The following is a 26279-nucleotide window of genomic DNA, read 5'->3' as shown; positions in this document are numbered from 1 at the left end:
GCTGGGGGTGTCAGGCTGTCCTGTCCTGCACTGGCAGTTCTTTCCTACTCTACATGGGAGCACTTTTATTTTCCTTTCAAAACAGGAGAAAGTCTTCAGAGTGAAACAGGGAGAAAATGTGTTCAGTGCCACTTTTCTGTCACAGGCTCCATCGTAATTCATATCTTGCTACAGCTTCCATATCTTCCTGCCAGTTTCCAAGAGCAATAATTTAATATTTTTTCTTTGTTGTATAGTTATCTCCAGTCTTGTCCAGTGATCACTCTGGGAAATCAGGTGAGAGGTTGTCTTCAGCCTCCTCAGTTGTTCAGTTATTCCTTCCCAGAAAAGATCTGTAGAAGACTTTGTGATTTGGTGCCTTATGGCTACTAAGACTTAAAAAAATATATAATTCTGACTTAAAATCAGTGGCCAATGTCTTAGATGCATAGTAACAGTGAACACTTAAATCCATAATCCCATTTTACTGATACCTGCAGTGTAGGTGGGATGTTGAAGCTCATCTTGTTCCACCTCACAGGGTTGTCACAGCCTTAACTCACATTTGCTGGAGGTTCAGGGAATGTTTTAATTATTTTTTGCCATATTTATTCTTTTAGTGGCAGTGCTGCCTTTCCTCTGGCTGTTGAGCTGAGCTGGTGGCTGGGGTGACGTCATTGTCACCCTGTGGCCAGTGGCAGATGTGACAGCTCCGTGTGCTCCCTCTGCTGTCACCAGCTGCCTTCTCAGCACAAGCACAGCTTCTTCCTGAAACCTCAGGAATGGAGAAAACTGAATCATGTGGTTCATCATTCTCAGAATTATTATTGTTAAATAGCCCCTGGTTTTGCCCGAAGCGTTTTGGTGTGTTATGAGTTGAAGTCAGGGTGGTGGGACAGCACAAACACCATCAGCTGGCAATTTTAAATTTTATTTACATGAGAAATTGGGGGCGTTATAGATTTGCCTCCCAGCTGTCTGTCCTCCAAAGTGCAAGAATCTACTTTAAAAAACAAACTTAATAATGCATTGTTGGATAGATCTGCAAAGCCATTAAAGGGCTGTTATTTTTGTACCCTGCCTAGGCAGACCTGGTATTTTCCTCTTTGTTTGCAACTGGCTTTACTGCAAGACATTTTCATTTTTTTCTGCAAAAAGAAGAAATGAAACCCTTTGGAAACTGGACACACTCATTGAAAATGTGGAGTTTGCCAAAGTGTGAGTGGGGAGGAAGAATCCTAGGATGTCACTCATTAAACCAAGCTGTATTTCTTCTTAAAGTGGTGGTGTTACTTCTTTTAGCTAAGTCAAAGCCCATTTCTATGGAATAACTGTGTAATGCATGTGGAGTAATTAGGTATTCCTTCCTAGTGAGGGGAAGACATGTGTCTAAAATAAACTGAGCAGAATTTTTGAATTAAAATGAAGTAATAATATTAAGTTATTATTAGTAATCTTTATTAAAACATCTTTAATTTCTTTTAACATTCATGTAATAGAATCTGATTTACTGGGAGTGGCATTTAATTAATTTAATTCAATTTAGAGAGTTAACTCTATTACATATTAGTACAGAAAATTACCTCTGAACAGTCATTTCTCACTGGTGACATGCAATAAGTTAATTTAGCTCGGAGTTCGTTTGGGTGCGTTGTGACTTCTTGGTGAAAGTTGCTATGGTGACACAGGGCTGTCACTGGGACAACAACCCTGCTGGAAACATGGGATGGATCCTCTGGCCTTGTTCCCCCTGCTCCATGTGGGTGCTGGAATCTCAGGAGGAGCTTCCCTGGGCACAGGAGGGCTGGGTGCCCTGCAGGGTGTGCTCAGCAAATGAACCCACTTGGGGTTTTCTTTGCTTCCATCTTATCTGCAGGGAAACGATTGCTGAGCCCCCATCAGCTTTTAGTCTGCTTTTCTTTAAGGAATTTTCCTGAGGAACCTGAGTAGGAGAAGGTGTGTAAACTGCTGGAAGGGCTTTCTTCACATTTCTGAATAATTTAAATCCTGTTTTTCATATGTGGCATTAATGCACGATGGCACTGGAGACATAAAAAATCTGTTCAGCTATAACTGAATTAATGAAGAGCTTGCTTCAGATTTGTGTTGAATCAGAAATGAAGAGTTTGTTTCTGACTCTCCAGGTTTGACTGTCAGGTAGATGAGCTCAGAGTTCCAAACAAAAACCGTCCAGGAATGTGGCCAGCATTGAGAAGCTCATTCAGAAAAATATGGCATATGAAATGTCATGTTTAGGTTTAAAACAAAGTATTAAAAGAACTGAAATATAATTTTAAAGTTCAATGTATTTTCTTCCTCCTTCCCCTGCCGATCTGTATACAGACTTGAACACTCATTTATTTTATCTCTAGAGCATTCCAGAAAACCCCCAGGGAGTCCTTACCTTCTTTCCAGCTCCAGTGTCAAAGTGGAAAAAGAGGTGTTGTACCACGAGTGTTTAGTATTCCCTGCTGTGCTGGTGGGATGGCAGCCCTGGCTGTGCCCTGGGACACCCGGGAACTGCAGGAGCATCCCCCCTGCATGGGCAGACCGTGGGTACTGCACACACTCCAGGGGGAATCTGAGAATCTGTGCCCTGTGTGCCAGTGCTGAGTGGTCTCTGTAGTGCAGCCCCAGGCAGAAATGATGGGGATGTGGGCTATGGGCTATCTTTACAGTACCAACCACATCTGTATGAAGCTGAAAGCATTTTCACTGGGATTCACTCTTCAGGCCCCAGCTGAAGAGTGGGCTGTATCTGTACATCCATCACTGTTCAAGGTGAAGGAAATTTCAGGCTCTTGTATCCACTAAATCAGTGGATACTGAGGCTGTCCTCATTTTCAGTTTCTTAGGAATGTACTTACTGGGAATTTGCATATTTATCTGTTTGTGTGCGTAGTTTAGCAATTTGGTTTCTGCTGTAAATAATATTTACTCCTCAGTCTGTGCCTGGAAGTGCTCTGTGGAAAGGAGGAAGGACACGTCTGGTGTGATGGCTGTGCCATTTGTGAATTTGTTTTCAAAAACTTCTTTTGCATATGAAAACTGTGTAAAACATTGTCTGATGAGATGAAATGCAAAGTCAGTTTAAAATTGATGGATTCACTTCCTGGGTGCCCAGACTTCTTATGTGGCTCTGTATGAAGTTATTTAATTTGTTATTATATGCTTGAATTTTCCCACTGGCACTTGCAGTGATGACAGTGTTGGTTTTGTGTAATTTCACTTTAAGCTGTTTCCTGTCTTTGACTCTTTTATTGTGTAGTTTCTGCTGGGGGTACCTTGCCTGGAGCATCTCTGAGGAGGGTTTGGAGTGAAGGGGGGAGCCCATGCCCGTGGCTGGCTCCTGACATCCTTTGCTGTGTTCCTGAATTGTTGGGATTGTGTTTGGGGTTGTTTGTGATGCTCTCATGTCCTGTTGGTGGAATAGCACGTACATTTTTCCCTAGTGGGTCTTTATACAATTAGTTGGTGGAGTTCAGATGTTCCTAAATACTCTGGGAAGGAATGGAAGATGTGAATTCTCTGTGAAGAGTTCTGAACAGTCTGTAGGAGTCTTACAAAACCTGAAAATATTCTGCCAGCATTTCTAACCACTTGCTGAGAATCCCTCTCTTAATTCTGAGCTGCCCTCTCACTTAAATTTTACGGTAGTAATTTCCTGCACCAGTTAATTTGTCTCAGCAATGACTCTTATCTCCCTCCTGTCCTTTTCAGACAGTTGTTAATGCTGTTGTTCTTGATGTTATTAATATGAGTGATTAAAAACTTCTAATAGCTTCATTATTTTCCTTTAGAATAGCCAAGTTCTCTTACATTGCCCTGCTCTGGAGGTGGGAGTTTGGTTTGCAGGAGTCTGAATTCCAAGTTGAATGTGTGGTGATGTGTTAAAGGAAATACTCCTGTGGGCTTCAGGACAGAGAGCAGCTTCTAGTGAGGTGAATTCATGTATTTATTTATCTGTTGCTTTTCAGGGGTGGCATTTGGGCAGGTCTGTGTGCAGAGATGTCCGTGATTAATGCTGGTATTGGAGCACTCTCTCTTGAAAGGAAACAGATGAATTGTTAATTCCTGAAAGTTACCATCTGTTATCAGTTCACGTCCTGCAGGAATGCTGCTCTGAGAATTTAACTGTTCCATTGCCCACAGTTCTGCTTCCCAGCTTGGGCTGCTGAGCTTGTGGCCTGGTGTGTACAGCCCAATTTCTGCTCATCAATTAGCTGATGGCAAACCCCATGTGTGTGCACTCAGAGCTTTCAATAAACATGAGAGAGTTTGGCTTGCACTGGCAGAGCATCATATTTACTTTGGATTATCAATCTATTGTTGATGACAACCTATCAGCCTAATTAGCTGTACCATTTTTAATGGCACAGCTAATTAATTGTGAATTTAAAATTAAAATTATAATCAGTGCTAACATGGAGGAGAGCAGTGAGGAAAATATTAAAACTGTTAAAAGTATAAGTATTCTTCACAAGATTGCTGCATGTAACACCAACCTGAATAATGCAGAATAGGATTGAAAAAAACCTTAAAAATACATGTTGAGTCACCCAAAACAGGTTTTGTATCTTTCTGTCAAAAGAAGTATTTGTCACCATCTCTGCTGACAGATCTGAAAGAAAAAATGTAGATGCAGTTCCAGAAAGGGAAACAAAATCCTGTGTCTGAGCTCTGAAGTACTCAAGAATCCATGTTTTTGTTAGGAACTTGTCCAGCTCTTAAGAAAAAAGTTCAGTTTGTGAATAGAGTTGGGCTCTGACCCTTTGCTGCACACAAGTTGTGCCTCAGGGTGGGCTCTGCTGGCCTCACACAGAGGATTCACTGTGGTGGTGAAGGGATAAAATGTCACTCAGGATTGATACAATTTCAAATTTATATTCATCAAGAACAAAATGGAGAGGATCTGCAAGCAGGGCTAGCGAAGAAAGGCCACATCTGAAACTTATTTAAAAACCAGCAGAAGCTGGGGAGAGTGCTGTGACTGTCAACCTGAGGGGAAAAGGATTTCTTTGTCATGGCTGAGGGAAGTGGGAGAACTGAGTAAGATGGATTTGGAGCTCTGTTTTACATACAGAGTGGTAGAAAATGTGCTCTAAAGGTTCTTGAGAGGTCATTTATTCCATCCTCTTGCCCTGAGACAAGATCACCAAACCTGTATCATGTCTGCAGATAATCCTTCATCATCCTTATTGTTGGAAATGTAAGCCCAAATCTCCCTGACTGCCATTTAAACCCAGCAAGTCTTGTCTTATTCGCTGTGGGGTGCAGCAAATTATTTCCTCCTCTTTCTTTGTATTTTTTTAATTTGTATACCCAGTGTCTTGTAGACTGACTACTCCCTTACCTCTGCCTGCTGTGGTAGTTCCCTTTTCCAGGTTCCCATTTCCTTTGTGCTCTTTTCAGGAGGTCCAGCCCCATTTGGAAGAGCTGTGGGTACAGCCAGGGAAGGTTTTGTGATGCCAGGCTCAGGTGGATGGGTTGCTGGGTGTTTATCCCAATCCACCAATTGGAATCTTTACAATCCAACTGGAAAATTCCAAATTGGATTTTTTACAGTCTTCTTGAATATCTTTTCCTCCTCTTTGGTTTACGATCTGCTAAAACATTGCTTCTATTTCTGCAGAACTGCTGTGGGGCGAGTTGTTTGCTGTTCTGCATTTAATTCCTCCAGCTAATGATGTGATTTTCCTTACTGAATTGGAGTAGTTTTGTCACATCCCTGCTCCAGTTCCTCAGTGCTGAGCTCTGATCCTGTCACACAGCGATCTGACCACCCCCATCTTCCTTCTCCCATCTTGGTGTCATTTGCAGATTTAATAAGGATATTCTCTAGTCCATCATCCAGCTGTTAACGAAATATTGAACAGCGTAGGCTCGGATCAAGTCCCCGTGGAATCTCTTCTGAAACATCTTCTGTTTTGACAGCAAGCCATTGATTCTCCCAGAGAACATTTCAACCAATTTCACATTTTGCTCACATTTCCCCACTTTGCTTATGACAATATCAAGTGAGAATGTCATTTCAGCAGCCATGACATAGTTAAGATACGTAGAGCAAGCTTTGGCTGGTGGGACATGGGTGGAAATGTGAGCAAACAGACAGAACTTGTTTGAGCTGAGGTGAATGGCAGGTCTGGGGGGAGGGAGGAACAAAGGAGTGTCTGGGGCCGGCTGGATTTGTGGATAATGGCTGTAGAGTCAAAGTGGAGGTGGGGAATGACATCCTCCATGCTTCTCTATTTCATACCTTTGCATGAAGCCATGTTAGAACATAAGACCTTCTATTGTTGAGAAATTCCAGTAACTGATTTAGAAGTTTTCCATGAACTTTGCAGCTTTCTTTTAATTCCTACTCTGAATTCCAGTTGCCTGGCAAAATAAAATTTTTAAAAAAATCAAGTTCTGTGTAGAAGGTCCAAGTTGGTAGAAGTGAGAATTCTGTCAGGAGAAGTTGGTTTTAGATGAGATTTTCAAACTGGGGTGGTGAAAGACTAAGGAAGGAAATGTTGTAAAGGACAAGAGAAGAAAGTGGAGAGGAAATGTCTGGAAGAGGAAGCAGAAGAAGCTGCACTATGGTCAACTGTGAGGGGGGAAATGAAGTTAAACATAGAAAAGGCTTTATTTGTTCTGGGTATTAGATAAATGATATCATCAGGAATTGGCCCAAGGTCAAGGCACTTCTTTAAATAAATGGTGACAAAGTTCTAAAGCCACAATAACTCATGTGTTTTTACTTTTATTATCCAATGTGGGTGTTGATGTCAAACAGCAGCTTCTGGTTATTAACATTATTAAAGCTATTATAAGTTTTGGGATTATCTTGGCATTAGACTGCAGTTTTTTTTCTCCCCAGAAGTTCATGATTTTGAGGAAAGGGATGATCCAGGCAGAAAATTTGGCATTTTATGTGTAAAAACATTAGAAGTGGGCTTTATGCAATAGTTGTGAGCACCTTTGCTGTTGCCAGCAGATGTCACTGTGGATAGCAAATCCCAGCACTTAGGAGACAAAGGAGGTAATTTGCTAAATGAAAATTCAGCCTTTGAAAGTAGATTGGGGGGGGAGGCAAGAATATTTTCCCAGCAACAGACTTGTGTGAGCAAATAAAAATGGGTTTCTCACTAATGAGGACTTGTGGTTTTGCCCACTCCAATGCTGTGTTTGGTGGCTGCCTTCCCCCGACTTGGGTAAGTTCCTGGTGCTCTGTGTGACCTCGGAGGGGGTGTCTGTGGGATTGTGCTCTGCTCAGCTTTATTTGGAAAGCCTTTTAGCATTTGGAGGGAGGTTAAACCAGCAGGGATGTGCTGCAGTGTGTGTGTGTGTGCAGGGAACTGGCCGTGGAGGAAGTGGCTTCATTAAGGTTGATTTGGAGGGGGGAGCAAGATGAGGAAAAAAATTGCCCAAATGATTGGCTGGGAGAATAGCTCTGAATTATGGGATCCATCTGTTTCCTGTAATGAATTCATAAACCCATCAAACAATGACCTGAACGAATTGCTGAAGGAAAAAAATAATACACTGGCATGATATGTTTAACGCAGTGAGGCATTGGCATTGTATAATCAAAAATTCTCCTCACATCCAGCACTTTGTAATGGAGCTGCTGTGTTTAATAGAAGCTGTAAATAAATCCTGTCACAGTAGCAGCCAAGAATGCATTTCTGGGTTTAACTGTTTCTCTTCTGGAATGTCTGGTCCTCGAAGGCTTTAGAAATGCAAGTTTTATAGAGCTGGAGTGGGGGATTCTGAAATACAGAGAAATGTTAATGAGGTGAATGAAAGGAAAAAGCTGCCATAAATCAGTATTATGTGGCTTAACCAGTTTCTTTCATTTATGCATGTTCTTTCCTTATGTCATAGAAATGTACTTAAAAGCTATTGTTGTAATTGAAATCTGTTAGACTGATCCTATTCATTATATTAATAAAATCCACCTACAATTGCTCGTAACACTTTTTTATGCAGTTGGGATTCCCGAGATTGTAATCATCAAAAAGCATATGGAGTAATTATTGGATTTGTTTGGGTAAAATTGGATTAAGAAGTTTAGATACCATTAAGTACTGATAATTATTACAAGCAAGCTCATTGTTTAGTGTGTGTACAGCTCGGAATGGAGAGTAAGCAGATACCCATCACAAACATCTTAAGAGCAAGCAATCTCAAGGCTTTCATTTTACGCCTTTAATTGTATTTTTGCAAGAGCCTTTCCACTTAAATGTTTTTGCTTTAGCTCTTTAATCACGTGCTGGTTATGAAAACCACTGGCTGTTAAATCCTTTCCCCCACACTATTTAAACAACATTTTTCGCATCCGGGCAAATTTAGCCATAAAATTGCTAAATTCTGTGTTTTAATTCCTGGCTTTCCAGCAGCTGCCCACATGCTATTAGCAGTGCCAGTGGATTCCTTGCAGGTGGAAGGGTGGGCAGGCTGCTCCTGGGGCTGATGAGAGCAGAGGCTCCTGCAGCTCTGCCCTGGTGCCCACAGAGGGGAGAGCCCTTGGTGGGTGCTGCAAGGGGCACCCATCATCTCAGCGTGCAGCCCTGCAGGGAGGGGAAAGGCTCAAGGCTTTAGAAAGATGCTGTTATTGCCAATATCGCACGGCAATGCAGAATTAGGACATCCAGGGCAGACACTTGGAACATTTGGTATTTGTCACAGTGCATATCAAGTGAAAATTGCTGGTTAAACATTGCTGAGGATGGCTTTTAGAGCACGCTCATATTGTCTTTGTAATAGGTATTCTCTAAGTATTGTTGCTGTGTTTGAAGTCTAAATTCCAGCCTGGTGTGAAGCTGGAATTTAGGGCTCAAGCCCATTTGTGTGATGTCGTTCACTCTTCTTGCTTTATCCCTGTCATTTTGGAATTAAACAGTTCTTTTCCAGCTACCACGATTTGCAGACACAGGATTCTTGCAAGAGCTTCCATTTAGATATTCTTTAAAGAGATTTTGATGTACAAAATAAAAATTACTTTGCTGTGTTGATTAGAGAAAAAACAGTAGCATGAATATGCAGAAATATTTTAATTCTAAAGCACAGTGATATTTTGATTTTCTTTGTTCTTTTCTCTCATTTGTGATTCAGATATGTAGAGGGAACATTGTCTCTAACACTGGGAAAATGGGTTTCTCTGGCCTCACCTTTGTGATAAAACATGTTTGTTTACAATAAAGTGAAAGGTGTTGTCTATTCTGTGACTTGCATTAGTGATTTAAAAATATATCTATATGCACACCTCTTTGGAAATATCAGATGTGATTTATATATACCCAATATTGAGAATATAATGCTTTTTAAACAGCTGCCCGTCTTGCTATCTAAAATATGTTTCCAATTAATTAATATTCCTCATGAAAATCTTGGGGCCAGACAAATCCCAGCTCTGCTGGCGTCGTGCCAGCGAGTGGTTTCCATTCTCTTGTCCTTCTCCTCTCTTCCCTGGCATTCCCTCTGATCTGCTGGCACCGGGGGGTGCCTGCTCTGGCAGCCGAGCTGGAGGAGCTCCCTGGCTGCCATGCTGGGTTATTTTTGGTGATCAGCCGGTGTCTGCAGTGCTCTGGGTGAACCTTGTGGTAAATGACTTTGCAGAAATCCCGAGTCCTTCAGATCTCACTGTTTGTAAATGTTTGCATCTCTGTGATGGTAGTGGAGGTAAATGCTTACATTGCTGTACCAGTAGTAGCAGAAGCAATAGGAGCTAAAATAAACACATTACAATGAAAGTCAGACTTATTTTCTATCAGGTGAATGATCTATTTGTATTGTGGAAACAGAATAGTTTTCACATGCATATGCAGATTTGGTATTTGAAAATAATTACTCTGCATTCCGCAATACTTTCTATCTACTTTTAAAATTTCAGAGTAAGGATAAACTGTTTGTTTCCAAAGGTGATTGTGTACTTTGAAGAGCTGAGGAAGGTTTGTTCTCTGCTCTTCAGGTAATAGTGGTACTTCAGTTTTTTTTATTTCCTTTTTTGTTCAGACAGAATCACAGGTGAAATTATTTAGGTTTCCAAAACAAAGTGCTGATGGTTCTGTCAGACGTTTTGGCACATATTTGGTTGGTCAAGTCCCTGCTTGTTTTGAAGCCACCCTCGGCATTCCCTTGGCGCTGTTCACTGCTGCAGCTGTAGAAGTTGTTGTTTTCTAGGTGTGTCAGAGCCTGGAGAAGCTGACTGTGGGTTTGTAGTGGCAGTGACAGAGTTCAGGCTACGTTTTAACAGTGTCCAAGGTGGCACTCCTGGGGAGGGTCCTGTGTGAGCCAGCACTGTGTGTCCCTTCCCACTCAGCATATTCTGTGACTGTCAGCTGCAGTTTTGCACTGGTTGGATGTGGCTTGTGATGAGCTGGAGCAGTGCTTGCTTCTGTTCATCCCAGAAGCTCCAAGAGTTTCTCTGGGTGACCGAAGAGCTCTGGCAGCTGAGCTGAGCCAGGGCTGCCATGCCCAGCACCATGCCCACTCCCTCGTGCCTGTCCCAAAGGACCTGGCACTGCTGGTCACTGGTGCCAGGTGTGCAGGCACATTCCAGGGTGGCCTGGCTGCAGGCTGGCTTAGTGTGGGAGGTATCACATCTGTGCCTGGAGTGCAGATGTTGGTGGCTGGCACGTCCTAAGTGTTTGATGCAAAGGTTTGGATGAAGACCACAAGAAACCCAAAGTTTGTGTGAGTGCTGAATAAGCTGGTGGATCAGGTCTTTTAGCTTGTTTTTTTGGGAGCTTATTAGGAGCCTGAAAATGTTTGTTTTCATGGCTGTAGGCCCTGGGATTTGATGTTAATATTGGCAAGGTCGCCCCCAAAACTGCTGAACTGTAAAGGCAGTGGGGACTTAAGGTGGGTGCAGCAGAAATGAGCATTCTGTTCAATACTGAATTGTCAAAGCTTTCTTTTGTCCTCCTCCCTGTTTTAAACCATACAGATGATTTGTTTCAGTAGGGTATAAAAGCTTCCAGTACCGCCACAGAAAGTAAACCTACACAAAAAGTAACACACCGCCAACTCCTCAGTGCCTGCAAACCATCAGTTTACCCGTTACAGTTAAAAAAAAACCCATAACTTTCCAGATCCCAAACCAATGACGATTATTTTCTTCTACCCTAGTGCCAGAACCTATTAAGACCAGTTTAAGCCAGCCCCAACCTGCCGGTACCGGTACCAGTACTTCCACCAGCACTCTCACCAACAGCAGCAATGGCAAGCGCGCGTCTGCCAACGGGCAGCAGCCTGCGGCGTCCCGATACCTGCCCCGCGAGGTGCCTCCCCGCTTCCGCCAGCAGGAACAGAAGCAGCTCCTAAAGCGGGGGCAGCCTCTGCCCGCCGGGGCTCTCGGTGCCCCCGGCCCGGCGCCGGGCACGGCAGCAGCAGCGGGAGCCAGCCCTCCTCCTCCTCCTCCTCCTCCTCCTCAGCAGGGAGCAGCAGCACAGCAGCATCCCGGCAAGGCGCAGCCAGGTGAGAGCGGTACCCGCTGCTGGGGTGGGGAAGTAATGCCACTTGAAAATTCTGGTCTAGTTTTAAAATTCTAGCTTGAAATGCTGTTTTAAAATTCTGGTTTAAATGGCATTTTAAAATTCTGGTTTAAAATGCCATTTAAAAAATTTGCTTTAAAATGCCATTTAAAAATTTTGGTTTAAAATGCTATTTAAAAATTTTCCTTTAAAATGCCATTGGAAAATTTTGGTTTAAAGTGCCATTTAAAAATTCCCATTTTAAAATTCTGTTTTAAAATGCCATTTAAAAATTCTATTTTAAAATGCCATTTTAAAATTTCATTTAGAATGCCATTTTAAAATTCTGGTTTTAAATGCTATTTCAAAATTCTGGTTTTAAATGCCATTTAAAAATTTTGGTTTAAAATGCTATTTAAAAATTTTCCTTTAAAATGCCATTGGAAAATTTTGGTTTAAAGTGCCATTTAAAAATTCCCATTTTAAAATTTCATTTAGAATGCCATTTTAAAATTCTGGTTTTAAATGCTATTTCAAAATTCTGGTTTTAAATGCCATTTTAAAATTTTGCTTTAAAAATGCCATTTTCAGATTTCCTTTTCAAATGCCATTTTAGAATTTAGTTTTAAAATTACTTTTGAAAACTTTGGTTTAAAATGCCATTTTGAAATTTCATTTTAAAATGCCATATTGAAATTTCATTTCAAAATGCCATTTTTAGATTCCCATTTTAAATTCAATTTTAAAATTCTCGTTTTTAAAATGCCATTTAAGAATTCTGATCCTTGCTATTGCTCGTATTCTGACTCGTAATATCCTCCTATTTGAGGATCACTTGTAATCCCTGGCTATTTACTCATATTCTGGCACAATGTGCCATTTCTGGCATGCACTTGTAAACGATTTTACTGTTTGTTCACGTGCTCAGAGCTGTGGGGTCTTCCTCTGGTTTGTTTTTTTTCCCACTTTGTGTTTCTTTGGTAGCTATAGTGAATCTTCAGGAAGTGTAAATATTTAGTGGTGATTCTTACAGAAGAGTTGGTAATTTGGCTATTTATAGGTTATATCTATCCTGATAATTTTGATGTTCCTTAAACAATGTTTTGTAAGTTTGTAAATAAGAAATAGTAACTTTACTTATTTTCTGTTGTGACATTTTTATACCTTTGCTTGCTTATGCTTTCAGTTATTATTTTCACCTTAGGAAAAGAATAGTTTGGGACAAGTAGTTGAGTGTCTTAGGCCTTTTTACCACTTCATTCTGTCCTTTGCAGGTCACAAATGGTTTGAGTTGGAGGGGACTTTAGGGAGCAGCTGTTTCCAGTCCCTGCCATGGGCAGGACACCTCCCACTGTCCCAGGGTGCTCCAAGCCCTGTCCAGCCTGGCCTAGGGCACTGCCAGGGATCCTGGGGCAGCCACAGCCAGGGCCTGCCCACCCTCACAGGGCAGAATTTAATCCCAATATCCCATTTAATGCTGCCCTGTGCCAGTGAGAAGCCATTCCCCTTGTCCTGTCCCTCCATCCCTTGTCCCCAGTCCCTCTGCAGCTCTCCTGGAGCCCCTTCAGGCCCTGGCAGGGGCTCTGAGCTCTCCCTGGAGCCTTTCCCTCTCCAGGTGAGCAGCCCCAGCTCTCCAGCCTGGCTCAGAGCAGAGGGGCTCCAGCCCTGGAGCATTTCCATGGTCTCCTGGACTCTCTTCTGCTGGACTCTCTCCTGCTCTCCATCCTTGTGATGCTGGGAGCCCCAGAGCTGGACACAGCACTGGAGGTGGGCTCTCAGACACACACACAGGCCTTTCTTTGGCTGTTGGAAATAAGATGTTGAGGAATAAGTCTCTTAGCTAACTTCATTTTCCTGAAGCTGCTGATGGGAAATAAGCAGCTCTCCTCAATGGTGTGAGCTCTGCAGTGGAGATGGGCTCAGTGCACATCCCCTTTTCCAGCTCTGCTTTGTGTGGATGTCAGGCAAAGCATGACTGTATGTCTTCTGGCATACAGTTATCCATGGCTTGAAAAAGTGATCTGGACTAAATCATAAAGGAGGGGTTTGATATCTTGAATATTAGTCATTTCTGTGTGATCTCAAGTGTTGCTCATTATCACTCATTAGCACTGTCAAACATCACAAAATTTGGATCTGAACTGTCTGCAGTTCTTCCCTTTGGGCATTAGCGAATCTTTCACTATTTTTGCTGCTGAGAAGAACTACAACAGAGAAAATTCTTTGGTGTTGTCCTTAGAAGTTTTAGTTAGATAAGAGAATAATCTGTCTCTGAAATTACAGCTTCTATGGTTATCGAAATGCATTTGAAAATATCACTCAGCTACTCCCTAGAAACTTAAAACTGAACAGACAAAATGAAACAATTTATTATTTATTAAAGTGGTTCTTTTTTGGGAAGGGAAGAGATTCTGCTTCTGTATTCTCAAGTATTTGGCTTTAGTGAGATGGAAAGTAATCATTTCCCAGCAGTTCTCTAACTTTTCTAACAGCAATCTTCCTTGCAAATCCCAATTCATCAGGGATGGTTCTGACATTCTTGGCTTCTTCTGGATTGGGAAATGTTTGTTAACTGTCAGACTAATGTTCTGTGTCAGAGATATGTTTATTATTATTTTATTTTCAGAGTTCTGGAACCATAGAAATCATAGCATATTCTGAGCTGGATGGGACCCACAAGGATCACCCAGTGCAGCCCCTGTGCCTGCCCAGACCCCCCAACAATGGCATCCCTGGCATTCCCTGGGGAGCCTGGGCAGTGCCAGCTCCCTCAGGGGAAGAACCTTTCCCTGTATCCAACCCAGACCTCCCCTGGCCCAGCTCCAGCCGTTCCCTCAGCTCCTGGGGAGCAGAGATTGGAGCTGCCCCTCTCATCATTATTTATGTGGCACACACAGAGCAGCCACTGCAGTGGCTCAGGCTGCCTGAGGGTCAGGAGGTTTCTTGCAGGCATCCTTGTAGATGGATCTGAAGCATCTGTGTTTGAGTTTAATGAAACAAAGGCCACTGTAAATCATAACATAACTCATAAAAGAACTTTCCTTGTAAGAGTGTAGTACGAGCTGTCTGACTTTGATCTTGCCAGATGCATTTCTACCTTGAGGCTTTATTTTTTCCCAATTCCTATTTTAACTTGGTGTATGTGTACTATTGGCAGCCCCCAGCAGATGTTTTACACTGTTGAATTCATTCAGGGCATTTTTATTTTTTTGCTTCTTTTATGTTACCATTGGAAAAATTCAGAGCACAGGAAGGTTAGTGGAAATGAGAGGAAAAGAAACAGTGCAGCAGCTTTTCAGCTTCATTTTATATTATTGCCCCAAACAAGTTAACCAAGATCAAACTCTGTAAAAGTGTTACTTGGTATCAGAAGCATGGAATGGTTTGGGCTGAAGTAACTTTAAAGCTCATCTCATTCCACCCCTGCCATCAGACCAGGTTGCTCCAAGCCCTGCCCAACCTGGCACCAGTGTCTCACCACCTTTAGAGTGGAGAATTTCTTCCTAATATTTGATCTAAACCTACCCTTCTTCAGCTTACAGCCATTCCCTGTGTCCTGTCCCTCAATCCCTCTTCCCCAGTCCCTCTCCAGCTCTCCTGGAGCCCCTTCAGGCTCTGGAAGGGCTCTGAGCTCTCCCTGGAGTCTGTTCTTCTCCAGGCTGGGCATTCCCAGCACTCCCAGCCTGGCTCCAGAGCAGAGGGGCTCCAGCCCTTGGAGCATTTCCATGGCCTCCTCTGGCCTTACTGCTCTCTGAGTAAATCATTTCTTCCTCACTTCGAATCTAAAGCTGCAATTTGAATTGCTCAGTAGCAGTTTATCCATAGAGTCACAATTGTCCTGTTGCTCTTTACTCTGTAAAGTCAAAACAAAAGGTTTCAAAGGCACCACAAGATGTGCACACTGAACAGACCCCTTGGAACAGGATCTTAAACAACTTAAATCTTGGCTACCTTTTTGTCTGCTGACACGAGGTGGTGTTTGGAGATTTCAGTGATGGCCTTTTGCACACAGAAAGAACTTGCTGAATTCTGCAGCTCACGTAGTTCTTTCCAGCAGGTGGAGCATCAGCTCATTTACTGACTGCAGGCACAGGAGGTAAAAAAAACAAATGTCCAACTCACCTTATAATGACAGCAGCTCTGTGCCTGGCTGCCCTGGGAGGCCAAGGGAGGAGTATCTCTCTCCTGAGAGACCTTTGTAGCCATGAATTGCACATATCCACAGTCTCACTCTGTCTCTCATACAGGCTTTTGTTTTCATCTTGTCAAGCATAAAGAGCAAAGAAGTAGGGAGAGTATCCAGGGAAGGCCAAAGCCTTTCCATCTCAGCTGTTGGGATTTGAGTCAGTTAGATTTAGAAAAAAATAGGGAATTCTGTATCCTGTAAACATGAGAATTTTCCCAGAAATCTTCAACTGGTGTGTTTTTGTCAATATGAAAATGAAGAATTTTAAACAGGAGAATTCTCACTAAGAAATACTTTATTGAAAGGGGGCTTTTTTACCATCCTCCTCTTAGCATCAGTAGGAACTGTTTTCCTTTAAACATCTGTCTCTGCCTCCCTGGGTATTTCATTTACTGAAGAATCTTTGCAGGTAAAAGTTCTCTGGGGAGATGATGGGAAGGAACAAAACAATCAAACTTGTCCAGAAGAGTCAGTGTAGGTACCTGAGCCATGTGTGAAGAGGAATTTTGTCTTCCTGAACAGCACCTGTAGTGTGGGAGAGGGATCCCTGCAGGGGCATTGCTGGACATCCCCAGGGTGTAAAGGCAGAGGTGGAGCTGTGCTCAATCCCTCCCTGTCCTGCCCTGCCCTGAGCCCCTCAGACCTGGGCTGGCTCCTTCAGGCTCATCATGAACCACAGCAGCACCTTTGTATGGATGATCTGCTGTAACCAAAGAGTCAGGGTTGCCCTACATGAGCACCTCGTACCCAGAAGATTCTTGATGTGAGTTCATCATGTCTACAGCATTTCTTCTCACAGCATCATATCCCTTCAGAGTTAATTTGTAATTATGCCTCCATGCTCCTTTCAGCCTTATTGATAACTACCAGGTACAAGGAATACTGTTAGAGAGTCACTGCCAGTCTCTCCTCTCTAAAAATCACACTATTTTATCTCTTTATTCTCTTATCAGCAGCCCCTGTTATCTACTGCCTCGGCCTATCCAAAACACTTATCAGAACTTAACTGCAATGTCATGAATTAAAAAGGATGTTCTGCCAATGTAAGGCAAGTGGGAATTAATGGCCACTAATATATTCTTTGTCAGGTTTATCACCCAGAAGTATCAGTGAAGTGGATGAGAGTAGGGATTTTTTGTTTCTCTCTTAAGGTAATCTCTTAAACATTAACCAGACAAACCGTTATGAAATTAAAAGTATTTGAATTGCATAGAATATTTTAGAAATCTTACCCCTTGAAAACAGTCTTTTATTCATTCTTAACAATTATGGAACTGTTTTCTGAAGTACTTTAGAGTAGAATAGTTATTTGTCTGGAATGTCTGTCTTGAGCTACAGAGCTTGTTCTTGACCTGCCCCCTCTGTAATCCTTTCCAGGATTACACTGAAGGAAAGCTGTATCTCTAATTTATGAGCAGTATTCTATTATCTAGTCTAGTTTGTTATTTTTAAAGATGGGACTCTTCATCTCTTCCCTCCCCACTTTGTCATCTAACTCAGTAAACAGGTGAGTAGTTAACTTCCCTCATTAAGGTGTGAGGCATTTTCCTCTTAATTGAATTATTGGAATGATCCTTTGCCACGTGGTCTAAAAGAATTAGGATCATTTCTGGAAGCTACCATGGGAGATTAAAAATAACAAGTAATAGAGATTTCTTGGTTTCTTTACAAATGATGAATTTTATATAGGAGTTTCCAGGCAACCAGTGTTTTTGATGATGATTAGAGCAGAGATCAAAAGAAATAATCAGTTCTCCTCCAAGATGCCTTTGACTTCCCTGAAGTTCAGCAATGTGAAATCACCATCTGTCAGCTCAAAAGCAACCTACCACATCCTGCAGGAGTCAGGGTGGAACTGGTGCCCATCTTTCTGTTGGCAAGTAGAATATTTTGCAGAACAGATCCACATTATCTGTTTCCAAAGTCCAGAAGGAAATGAGAGCAAGTAACTCCTGCAGTAAATCAGAATGAGTAAACACACCAGTGTTGTGGGAACTCGAGTTACACTCTTAATTTGTTCTATCTGTTGTTTGTTGTGAATTGAAAATTTGACAGCAGTTAGAAACAGAGATTTATTTTCCGTGTGTAGGCTGATGCCAGATTTTATGCTGAACTTTGTTCTTCTTTTCTCTGGAGCTGGAAGGTTTATTTTGTGTTTGAAGATTTCTTTAGCTGCAGTTGAGAGATTCATGCTCATGGCATGGTGTGGTGTGCACCTTCAAGTGGCAGCTGGAAGCTGCTGAGTGCTCTTCTGTGACAGGTTAACTCTTCATATAATCTCTTTGTATTAACTTTCACTTTGATGTTTTTTTAGGAAGGAAGATTAAAATATGCTGGTTACTGTTAAAATAATATCTGACACTACTCATTCCAAACATCCAATGCTTTAACTGCAGTTACTTCAGAATTCCCTCAGAATTTTATATGGTTGTAGAGTCAAATTTGGAGAAAAGTTTTAGAGACATTATCATGCCTTCAGACAATATAGTTGGAAAACACTGATAAGCTTTGGCACACCATTGTTTTATCAGATCCAGCAAAGTGATAGAGACCTTTCTGCTGAAGTCATGCTTGAAGAATTCAGCCTGAGCAGTTCAGCTCATTGTGATTTGTGATGGCTGTAGGTAAGGCATGCACGTGCCAAAGCTATTCTGAAATATATTAATAAAGTTTAATTTCAAAAGTCTGAAATAAGATTTAGCTTGATCTCCTGGAGGCATTGCAAACAGACTGAGCCTTGACAAACAAAGCACATGTGAAAAGTGCTTTTATGGAAATGATTTGCTGAACTTCACCTCTTTGGGCTCATATTCTGCAATTCCATTAGCAGTATATCTTTGCTGGCAAAACATTACTGTGTTTTTGCTTTTAGTTGGAAAGCTCCACAATTAAAACCAGAGACTTTTAAAATGGATTTATTCTGGATCTCCCAGAGCAGAGTTTTTAATATGTAAAACACTAAAAGCTTTAAAGTAGAAACTCATTCATTCATTGTGTTTGCACACTTTCTATATATATATATAATTTCACACTTTATATATTAATCATGTTGTTTTCAGGGCTTTGTTCAGCATTTGGTGGCACTTGATGTGTGATGTGTGGCCCTGAAATCAGGCAGTGTTCCCAAAGGTCACTGGGGCCAGGTGTAGGTTCAGACAAAAGGAAGTTAAAACATCACAAAGCCATAAATGTAGCAGATAACACAGAGAAGGGATCTAACCCATGGTTCTGTCTGCTGGGTGAGGAACATTTTCTGAACTGCAGTGACAGGAAAGTTGTGGGAAGTGAATCTCAGCTAGATTAGAATTTTGTCTCCTGTCAAATTTTTCAAAAACTCCTTATAATGCTTTGAGTACAAGGAAGTGGCAATCTCTGTGTAGCCCAAGTATGGGCATTAAGAATGAAAAATTATGGTAAGAAATTATGGTAAAAATTATGCTAGACAACAGAAAGGCAAAATTACAGTATGGAATACTGGTGACACAACTGTGTAATTGGGTAAGAAATAAAGAAACACGCAAGTTTCTTTATTTTGGCCAGAGCAGCTCTGTCCCCAAATACAGATGTGTGGGTCTCAGTGCAAAATGGGGTCTGATCACAGAATAAACTTGATTAATGTGTTAAAAAGAGAGCAGACACTGAGGGATAGAGGCAGCACTGTTCCTGAGGGACATGTGGGTAAGGCCTCTGAACTTTCCAGCTGGAGGCACTGTGCTTCAGAAGGAACCTCTGGGAAGAAGCACAGAAATGCAGCAGGAATGAGTAGAGATCTTTGAGAAAAGAAGGAAGGAATCGGAGCTCCTGAGTGAAAGGAAGATTGGAATTATAAATGCTGAGATACCTGAATGGCTGCTGCAGGGAAGGAAATTATACTTTCCATGTGCCTGTGATGGATCAGATAAGAAATTATGGGCTAAAATTTCAGCAAGGAAGATTGAGGGGGGATATTAGGAAAATCGTGCTGGTATGAAAGCTATCTTGAGAAGTGAGATGAAACACTTGGGAATGTGCAGGCTCCATTGCTGGAGACCTTCCTTGCTGGGCTGGGCTAATGCCACCTTGTGTGTGTCAGAAATAGCTCCTTTGACCAGGTGAGCATCCTGCATCACCTTTCAAATCCCCATTTTTAGTCTTCGGGTATTAATAATTACAAATTTCAAATTTATGAGACACATTCCCCATCAAAGTTGGTCCAAGATGGGAAGGGAACAGATGTGTTCTGCCAGCACAGTTAGTTGGAAGCTGCACTTCATTTTGCTCCCAAGCTTTTTATTGGGCTGTGACTCATTTCTTGGGGTTCTTTGCCTGCCTGTGTACCCTGACTGGCAAGAACAGTCCCCTTCAATACGTGCCCTATATAAGTACTTGCATTCATCAGTTGAAATTGATTATAGGAAGTTTGTGTTATTTATAGGAAAAATACAAGGAGCCCAGTTTTGACGAATCATTTTAACTAATGGAAATTTCCATCATGTATAGTTAATTTTAAAGGAATGTAATGTACCACAACAATAGTTCCACTTAAAACTGTTCTTGCAAAATTGACTCTCAAGCCTAGTTCCTGGGTGCATTCGAAATAATTTTCTGAATAGAAAAATAACCAAACAGATTTGATTTCCATTTATCTGTTGTTTCTGAAATGAGATTGAACCCGACCAGTATTCAGAGACTATTGCGGAAAAACAGAGAAAAAATGTCTTCAGGAGGAAACCAACTATTTTCAGGAGTCCTTCAGAGGAGCAGTTCTCGAGCCAGGAATAGCAGCAGCGATTGTGCCTCGGTGCTGGAGTGGCAGCGACCCCGGGAGTGTGGCCAGAGCTTTAAAGGGCCATGGTGGTGGTGAGATCCAGGACAGAGGGGCAACACCGCTCCGATGAGCCCCTGGCAGGAGCTGAAACAGCACAGTGAAACATGCCCCATTTACCACGCCATTAATATGTATTTGGGGCAGGTAGGAGGGGAAATAATCGTGAAGGAGTGTATTGGGCATGCTGGAAGTTTGTGTGAATTAGCCTTCGAGATTAGCGTGTGGGCACCGATAAAAGCCCTTTACATGCAATCTTGGCATTTATGATGATCTTTAGGCCCTAAAAATGTAAAGCTGACCCCATTGTGAGTGTTCCTGTGCCTTGGGGGGAGCCGAGGCTGCCAGCCCAGGGTGTTCCAAGATGGTCGGTCCCGCTGTGCAGGCGCAGCCAGCGCCCGCTCCTGCCGCATTGTTCGGGCAGCGCTTCCCTGCCTCCATAAACAACCGCGCTGCTGATTAATGCGCTCGCATTTGCCACTTAGAGCTGGTTTAGATAGAGGCAGGGAAGTCATTAAGGGCTTGGCAGCAGTCCAGGGTACATCTGGGACTTGGGAGCTGCCGCTGGGGCAGGGAGGAGGGCGGCGGGCGGGAGCTGGGGCAGGGGAGAGGACGCTTGGAAGAGGAAAGAGCCAGGGCAGGGAGGAGAGCGATGAGGCAGGAGCTGGTACTGGGAGCAGGGAGGAGGGCGATGGGCAGGAGATGGGGCTGGGAGAGGGAGGAGGACACTGGGCAGGAGGTGCAGATGGGGCTGGGAAAAGGAGGAGGACACCGGGCAGGAGACACGGATGGGGCTGGGAAAAGGAGGAGGACACTGGGCAAGGAGGCAGGAGATGGGGCTGGGAGAGGGAGAGAGGCACTGGGCAGGAGGCAGGAGATGGGGCTGGGAGAGGGAGAGAGGCACTGGGCAGGAGGCAGGAGGAGGACTCCGAGAGGGGCAGGAGGCAGGAGGAGGACTCAGAGCAGGGGCAGGCGTTCGGCAGCGCCCGCGTCTTCTCTTGGCTGACTTTCAAAAGCGTCAGAAAATCAGCTACGGGCGCTAATTGTAGCCGGGTCCCGAAGTGAAAATGTTTTGTGACAGTTGAAAGAATTTAAAGAGGAAGGAAGATCGGTTTAGTGTCAGCTGCAATTAGATAATCAAAGCTTAAAAATCCTGCTCTGTTGATACCTTCACCTAGAGCCGGGGAGCGGAGCTCGGCGAAGGGGGAGGAGGGCTGTGCGTGGAAAGGGCATTTCCATAGCCAGTGCAGCCGAGGCCCGGCCGAGCTCGCAGGTTGTCTGGGCGCGCGCTCGCACAGAGAGATTTTCTTGGCAGCTCTACAGGATGAGGCTTACACTGTACACAGCCGACATATTGAAGCCGGGAGCCCTGGAGAACGTAGAGGCAGGAGTAGAAACAGCTCTGCACACAATGTAGCGTCTCCTAGGATGGTTGGGCGGCTCCTTTCTTCAGGTATTTTATTACCCATCAGCCCTTTTTAGAGCCAAAAAAAGAGAGAAAGTAACCCTAACCCTGAGAAAATAGCATCTGCTTCTGTTAAATCAATTTATTACATAACATTTCAGCGAGAGAGCAGCAGCACAGCGTCCTGAGCTTTTGGCTGCGTTTCAGGTTTGATAAAATGGCGTCTTCGCAGCGAGCTGCCTGTAAAGATATGTTGCACTGAGCAGAAAAATGCAATGATTTGGTGTTTTCTACTGCTGCTTTTGTGTCGGAGAGGTAGCATTTAGTGGAATCTCTACTAATAATGAAAAATCTTGTTTATTTTTTGCTTGTTTTCTTAATGCATTTGAAAGCTTTCAGCATCAGAGGGAAGGAACTACGTTTGAATGTCGTAGTGCAGAAAATGAAAAGGGGATAACAGGCTTTCCCCCGTGTGGGCTTAGCTATGGTTTAGTTTTAAAATAAATAAAGCTGCTTTATTCAATGCTTCCATCTCTTTTCTGCCTTTCCACGTTATGTGTGCTGTGCAAGATTTCAGCTTCCTCAATCCTTGAGACTTGTGAGTGAGCTTTTTAGGGGCTTCAGATAGATGCCAGTTTTCAAATCTGTCTCTATGCCTAGAGCTGGATGCAGCAGGTAACCTGAAATGTTAGCACTACAATGCCCAAATTCTCTGCTTTATTATATCTTGTGCTTCAGAACAGATGCTTATGTCATGTTTTCTTTATTAAATTAGGCTACATTTGATTTAGCACTTAAAATGTTCTGGCAATTTCTATCTAATTCAGATTTGGAAAACTTCATTTATAGTATTTTAAAGATCTGCTCATGTTGAATTGAAAACTATATTTTGATGGGGGGATAGAAAGTATTTTGCCCTTTTTTTCTCATATTCTGACTCAGGATCACTAACCTTTGTGTGTGCCAAGGAAAATCCCCAGTGGGACTGTCAGTGGCCCTTGGGATTTTTCTGTGCTCTGCATGTCAGAGCAGGGAGCACCGTCTGTCATCTGTCCTTTGGGCAGCACAGGGCGAGCCAGGGGGTCTGGCTGTTGTTACGTGACGAACGTGGGCTGAAAAATAAAACGAGTAATAAGAGAGGAGTCACTGCTAGATCTGATTTAAAATGGGGTGAGCACAATTGATTAATAATGTTCCATTAAAAGTTTGTCCCAGGATTTGCCATTTCGTACCCTGTCCGTACTTTGGTTCCAAAGTCAGCTGAATGTTCTGTTGTAGTTGGGGAGACAGGGTTTTGCTGCACAGCATTTGAACTAATTATTGCAACAGAAGCTATGAAGATACAGTTACTTTTAACTCACCTGAATTAAAAAAAAATAAATATGTTTGTAAATGAAATTTTCCGAGGAGGGGGGATGTTTGGGGTCAGTTGCTTGTGCATGCGAAGTATTTTACTTTTCTAAGAAATGCATGCAACAGCTTCTCCCATTTCACTCTACTCATATTTTGCATTTGTAATCTATGTAAACACTAAACTGATTTTGCAACTAATTATTCATTACCCAACACAGCCAAAAATGTTTTCTGTTTTTAATAAGTACTGAATTGAAGCCGGTCAAGTATGTTGGCTACAGTACGTAATAACACCAGCAATCTCCTCCCACCCCATTAAGGATATTATTTAAAAAAAACAGCAATCCAAAACAAAACAACCCCCTCATGCTGTTGGTTATACTGATGAAGCTGTGTATTTTCCAGGTCATGTGTATGGTTGCAGTTGGACAGAAGTTCTGTGCTTGTTTAAAACAAATTTAAGCCATTATCCTCAAATTAATATTTCCTTCCTGATGGCTGAAGAAATGTTGTTGATCAGGGGAGTAATATTTTATAAAAGATGCACAATTAAGATACTGAAACACGAAGTATTAATTTAAAAATAGTTTTCACTTTGTGGTGTCCCAGCAGTAGGATTTGCTAACACGGAATACCTGTGGTTCCTGTTCCTTGTGCCTTGTTTACAGTCTTTGCTCAGCTCACAGAGGAGGGATAGAAATGCTTCTGGTGGACTCAGTGCTTTTATTTCACATCTTTGCATAAATAAAGAGGAACCGATTCTTAAGAATTTTTTAAATGGGTTTCACATTTCAATCTGAACAACTCTGAAAAGGAAAGAAAATATTGTGAATTTCTGTGAAGAGTTAGTTTCCTAGAAAGTTGAATGCATTTTCAAAAAAAAAAGAGCCCCAAACAAACAGAAAAGTTCTCTGGATTTAACAATATAAAATATTTTGCATTGATTATTTTTCCCAAATGTTTGAGGACGTTACAGATTAAGTGAGACTGTCCTACTCATTATTTATTTCATAGCAGCAAGCCCCTTCTAGTTGAAAGAAAATGGAAAAATGGCTTTTTGTTATTTGCTTCTAGACACAAGAATATCAAACTTTATTCAAGATCTGTATTCAAACTCTTGGTTTGCCTGCAGCTAAGCCCCAGTTTTTGCAGGTTTCTGTTCGTGTTGTGAATTTTTTTTTCCATTTTCTTCACCTGCCCTTCTTCCTACGAGCTTTGTGGCAGCAGCCTTGGTGTTTCACCCGATTGCTCCAGTGGGTGTTGGACACTCCGAGGTTATTGCATGGTTTTTTCTCTGATTTTTGAACCGTGGTTGTGGAAGGTGCCAGCGGGATCCTCTGCCCGCGGGGCGGGGAAGGCGCGGCACAGCGACCGCCTGGAGCAGGTATCACTGGAGCCCCTCCACAGAACCACTGTAACCCCTGCCAGAGTCACCACTGCCACATTAGCCCGTGGTGTTGGTGAGGGAATCATCTGAACCTCGGGAAGAGTGACTGTGGGACAGGAAAGGGAGCACCTGGATTTGCAAAGCCTTGGGAAGCCCAGGGCTTGGAGCTGTATGTCCCTGGTGGGATCCTGCTAAGCTGTGCTTGGCCAAGCCCAAGAGCACTTTCTGCTCTTAATGTGGACATCTGTTGGATTTTATAGTTCTTCTCATCACAATATTCTTTTCTTCTTACTGCTCCTGAAGATCTGGTCTCGTATTTAACGCAGTGTTTTGCTCCCTACTCTCAGCAGTCATTCTAAGCTATTTTTTCATCTTCAATCCCACCCATTCCCCTTATTTTGTCTCCTAAGTGCTCTCAAATTTGAGCACTGCTTTAACCACCATCTTTGGGGGAGAGGAGAAAGGAACTGATTAAACAAGCAGCTCCCTTTCATCTCATCAGCCATGGTGCTGTTCCTGTGAGTGTGGAGACGTCCTGGGCGCTCTCCTGATCCTTCCCCAGCCTGCCCTGCAGGGCTCTGCTCGGGCAGCACCTGCACACAGAGCTGAGCTTTCAGCTTTGAGGAGACCTTTCATTGGAACAATGCATTCCCAGCCACTTTGAAATCCTGTCGAGGCTCAAACGCAGCCCTGAGCCGCACCACCCACAGGGTTGAAAAAAACCTCCTATAACTCCTCTTATCTGATTCCTTGGTTGCCTCAACTTCTTATCTTCTGGCCTGGCCTGCTGCTGCTTTTTTCCCTTTGTTCATTCTTGCTCTGCTAAGAATGTTTCTCGGCTCATTTCTCTGACCCTGCTGACCCTTTTTAAGTCTTTGCACAGCCTGCCTTCCCCTTCCATGTCTTATCTGGGATTCTGCTCTCTGTTTAACACCTGTGTAGCAAATCTAGATCATCAGGTAAATGTTCAACATGCTTCCTCAGCTCTGTGCTGTAACAGTGGCTGTATCCAGGAATAACAGGATGCTTCCTTCCTTTCTATCCATTGCATGTAGAGGAAGGAATCCAGGTAAATCCAAGTGGTTCTGTTCACATTCTTTCAGATTTGTCATGTGCTTGTCAATTATTACGGAAGAAGTTCTTCCCTGTGAGGGTGGTGAGGCACAGAGAAGCTGTGGCTGCCCCTGGATCCCTGGAACATCCAAGGCCAGGCTGGACAGGGTTTGGAGCAACCTGGGACAGTGGGAGGTGTCCCTGCCCATGGGAGTGGAATGAGATTACTTTTAAGATCCCTTCAAATCCAAACAATTCTATTTTCTCTGATTATTTAGGTCTTTTCCTGGTATCATGAGAAGATGGGTGATGAACTAAGACTGTTCTTCCTTTCCTTTCTCTAAAATCCTTTCTTCTGCTTCAATTAATTTTTTTTTTAAAAAGTAATCTGGGTTGGCTTAGCATGTTATTTCTTCATCTTGCAAAATCTTCATAAGGCAACCAAGCAACCACCTTACAAAGCTACAGGTGAAATATGTGAACATGACTTTGTCAGAGAGAGAGAGAGCGTGGCCTTTTCTCATCTTGGGAGTAAATTCTGCAGAATCAGAGCACATCTAATTAGAGGAGCTAATCACACCAACATACTTGTGATTTAAATTAATTCATATGAAGCATTCATTGTTAACAACTTGCTTGGGAGATTTGTTGCA

At 42.7% G+C, this 26279-nt stretch overlaps 1 protein-coding gene across 14 annotated transcripts in view; it reads left to right on the top strand.

The window, feature by feature from the left end:
* The window catches only part of TNRC6C (trinucleotide repeat containing adaptor 6C), a 95986-nt gene that overhangs the window by 30302 nt on the left and 39405 nt on the right, over window positions 1–26279 (top strand). For 12 of the 14 annotated variants that reach the window (XM_064395841.1, XM_064395840.1, XM_064395844.1 and 9 more), the window contains one exon: window positions 11095–11442. In XM_064395841.1, the coding sequence (XP_064251911.1) occupies window positions 11095–11442 (348 nt within the window). Of the gene's footprint in view, window positions 1–11094; window positions 11443–21422; window positions 21882–26279 lie in introns of those variants that run through there. The other 2 variants (XM_064395848.1, XM_064395849.1) reach the window with 2 other exon arrangements.

This window comes from Passer domesticus, chromosome 20 (genome assembly GCF_036417665.1).
Source record: "Passer domesticus isolate bPasDom1 chromosome 20, bPasDom1.hap1, whole genome shotgun sequence".
Lineage (NCBI taxonomy): Eukaryota > Metazoa > Chordata > Aves > Passeriformes > Passeridae > Passer > Passer domesticus.
The sequence above is the reverse complement of the archived record's forward strand: the minus strand, read 5'-3'. Positions and strand labels throughout refer to the sequence as shown.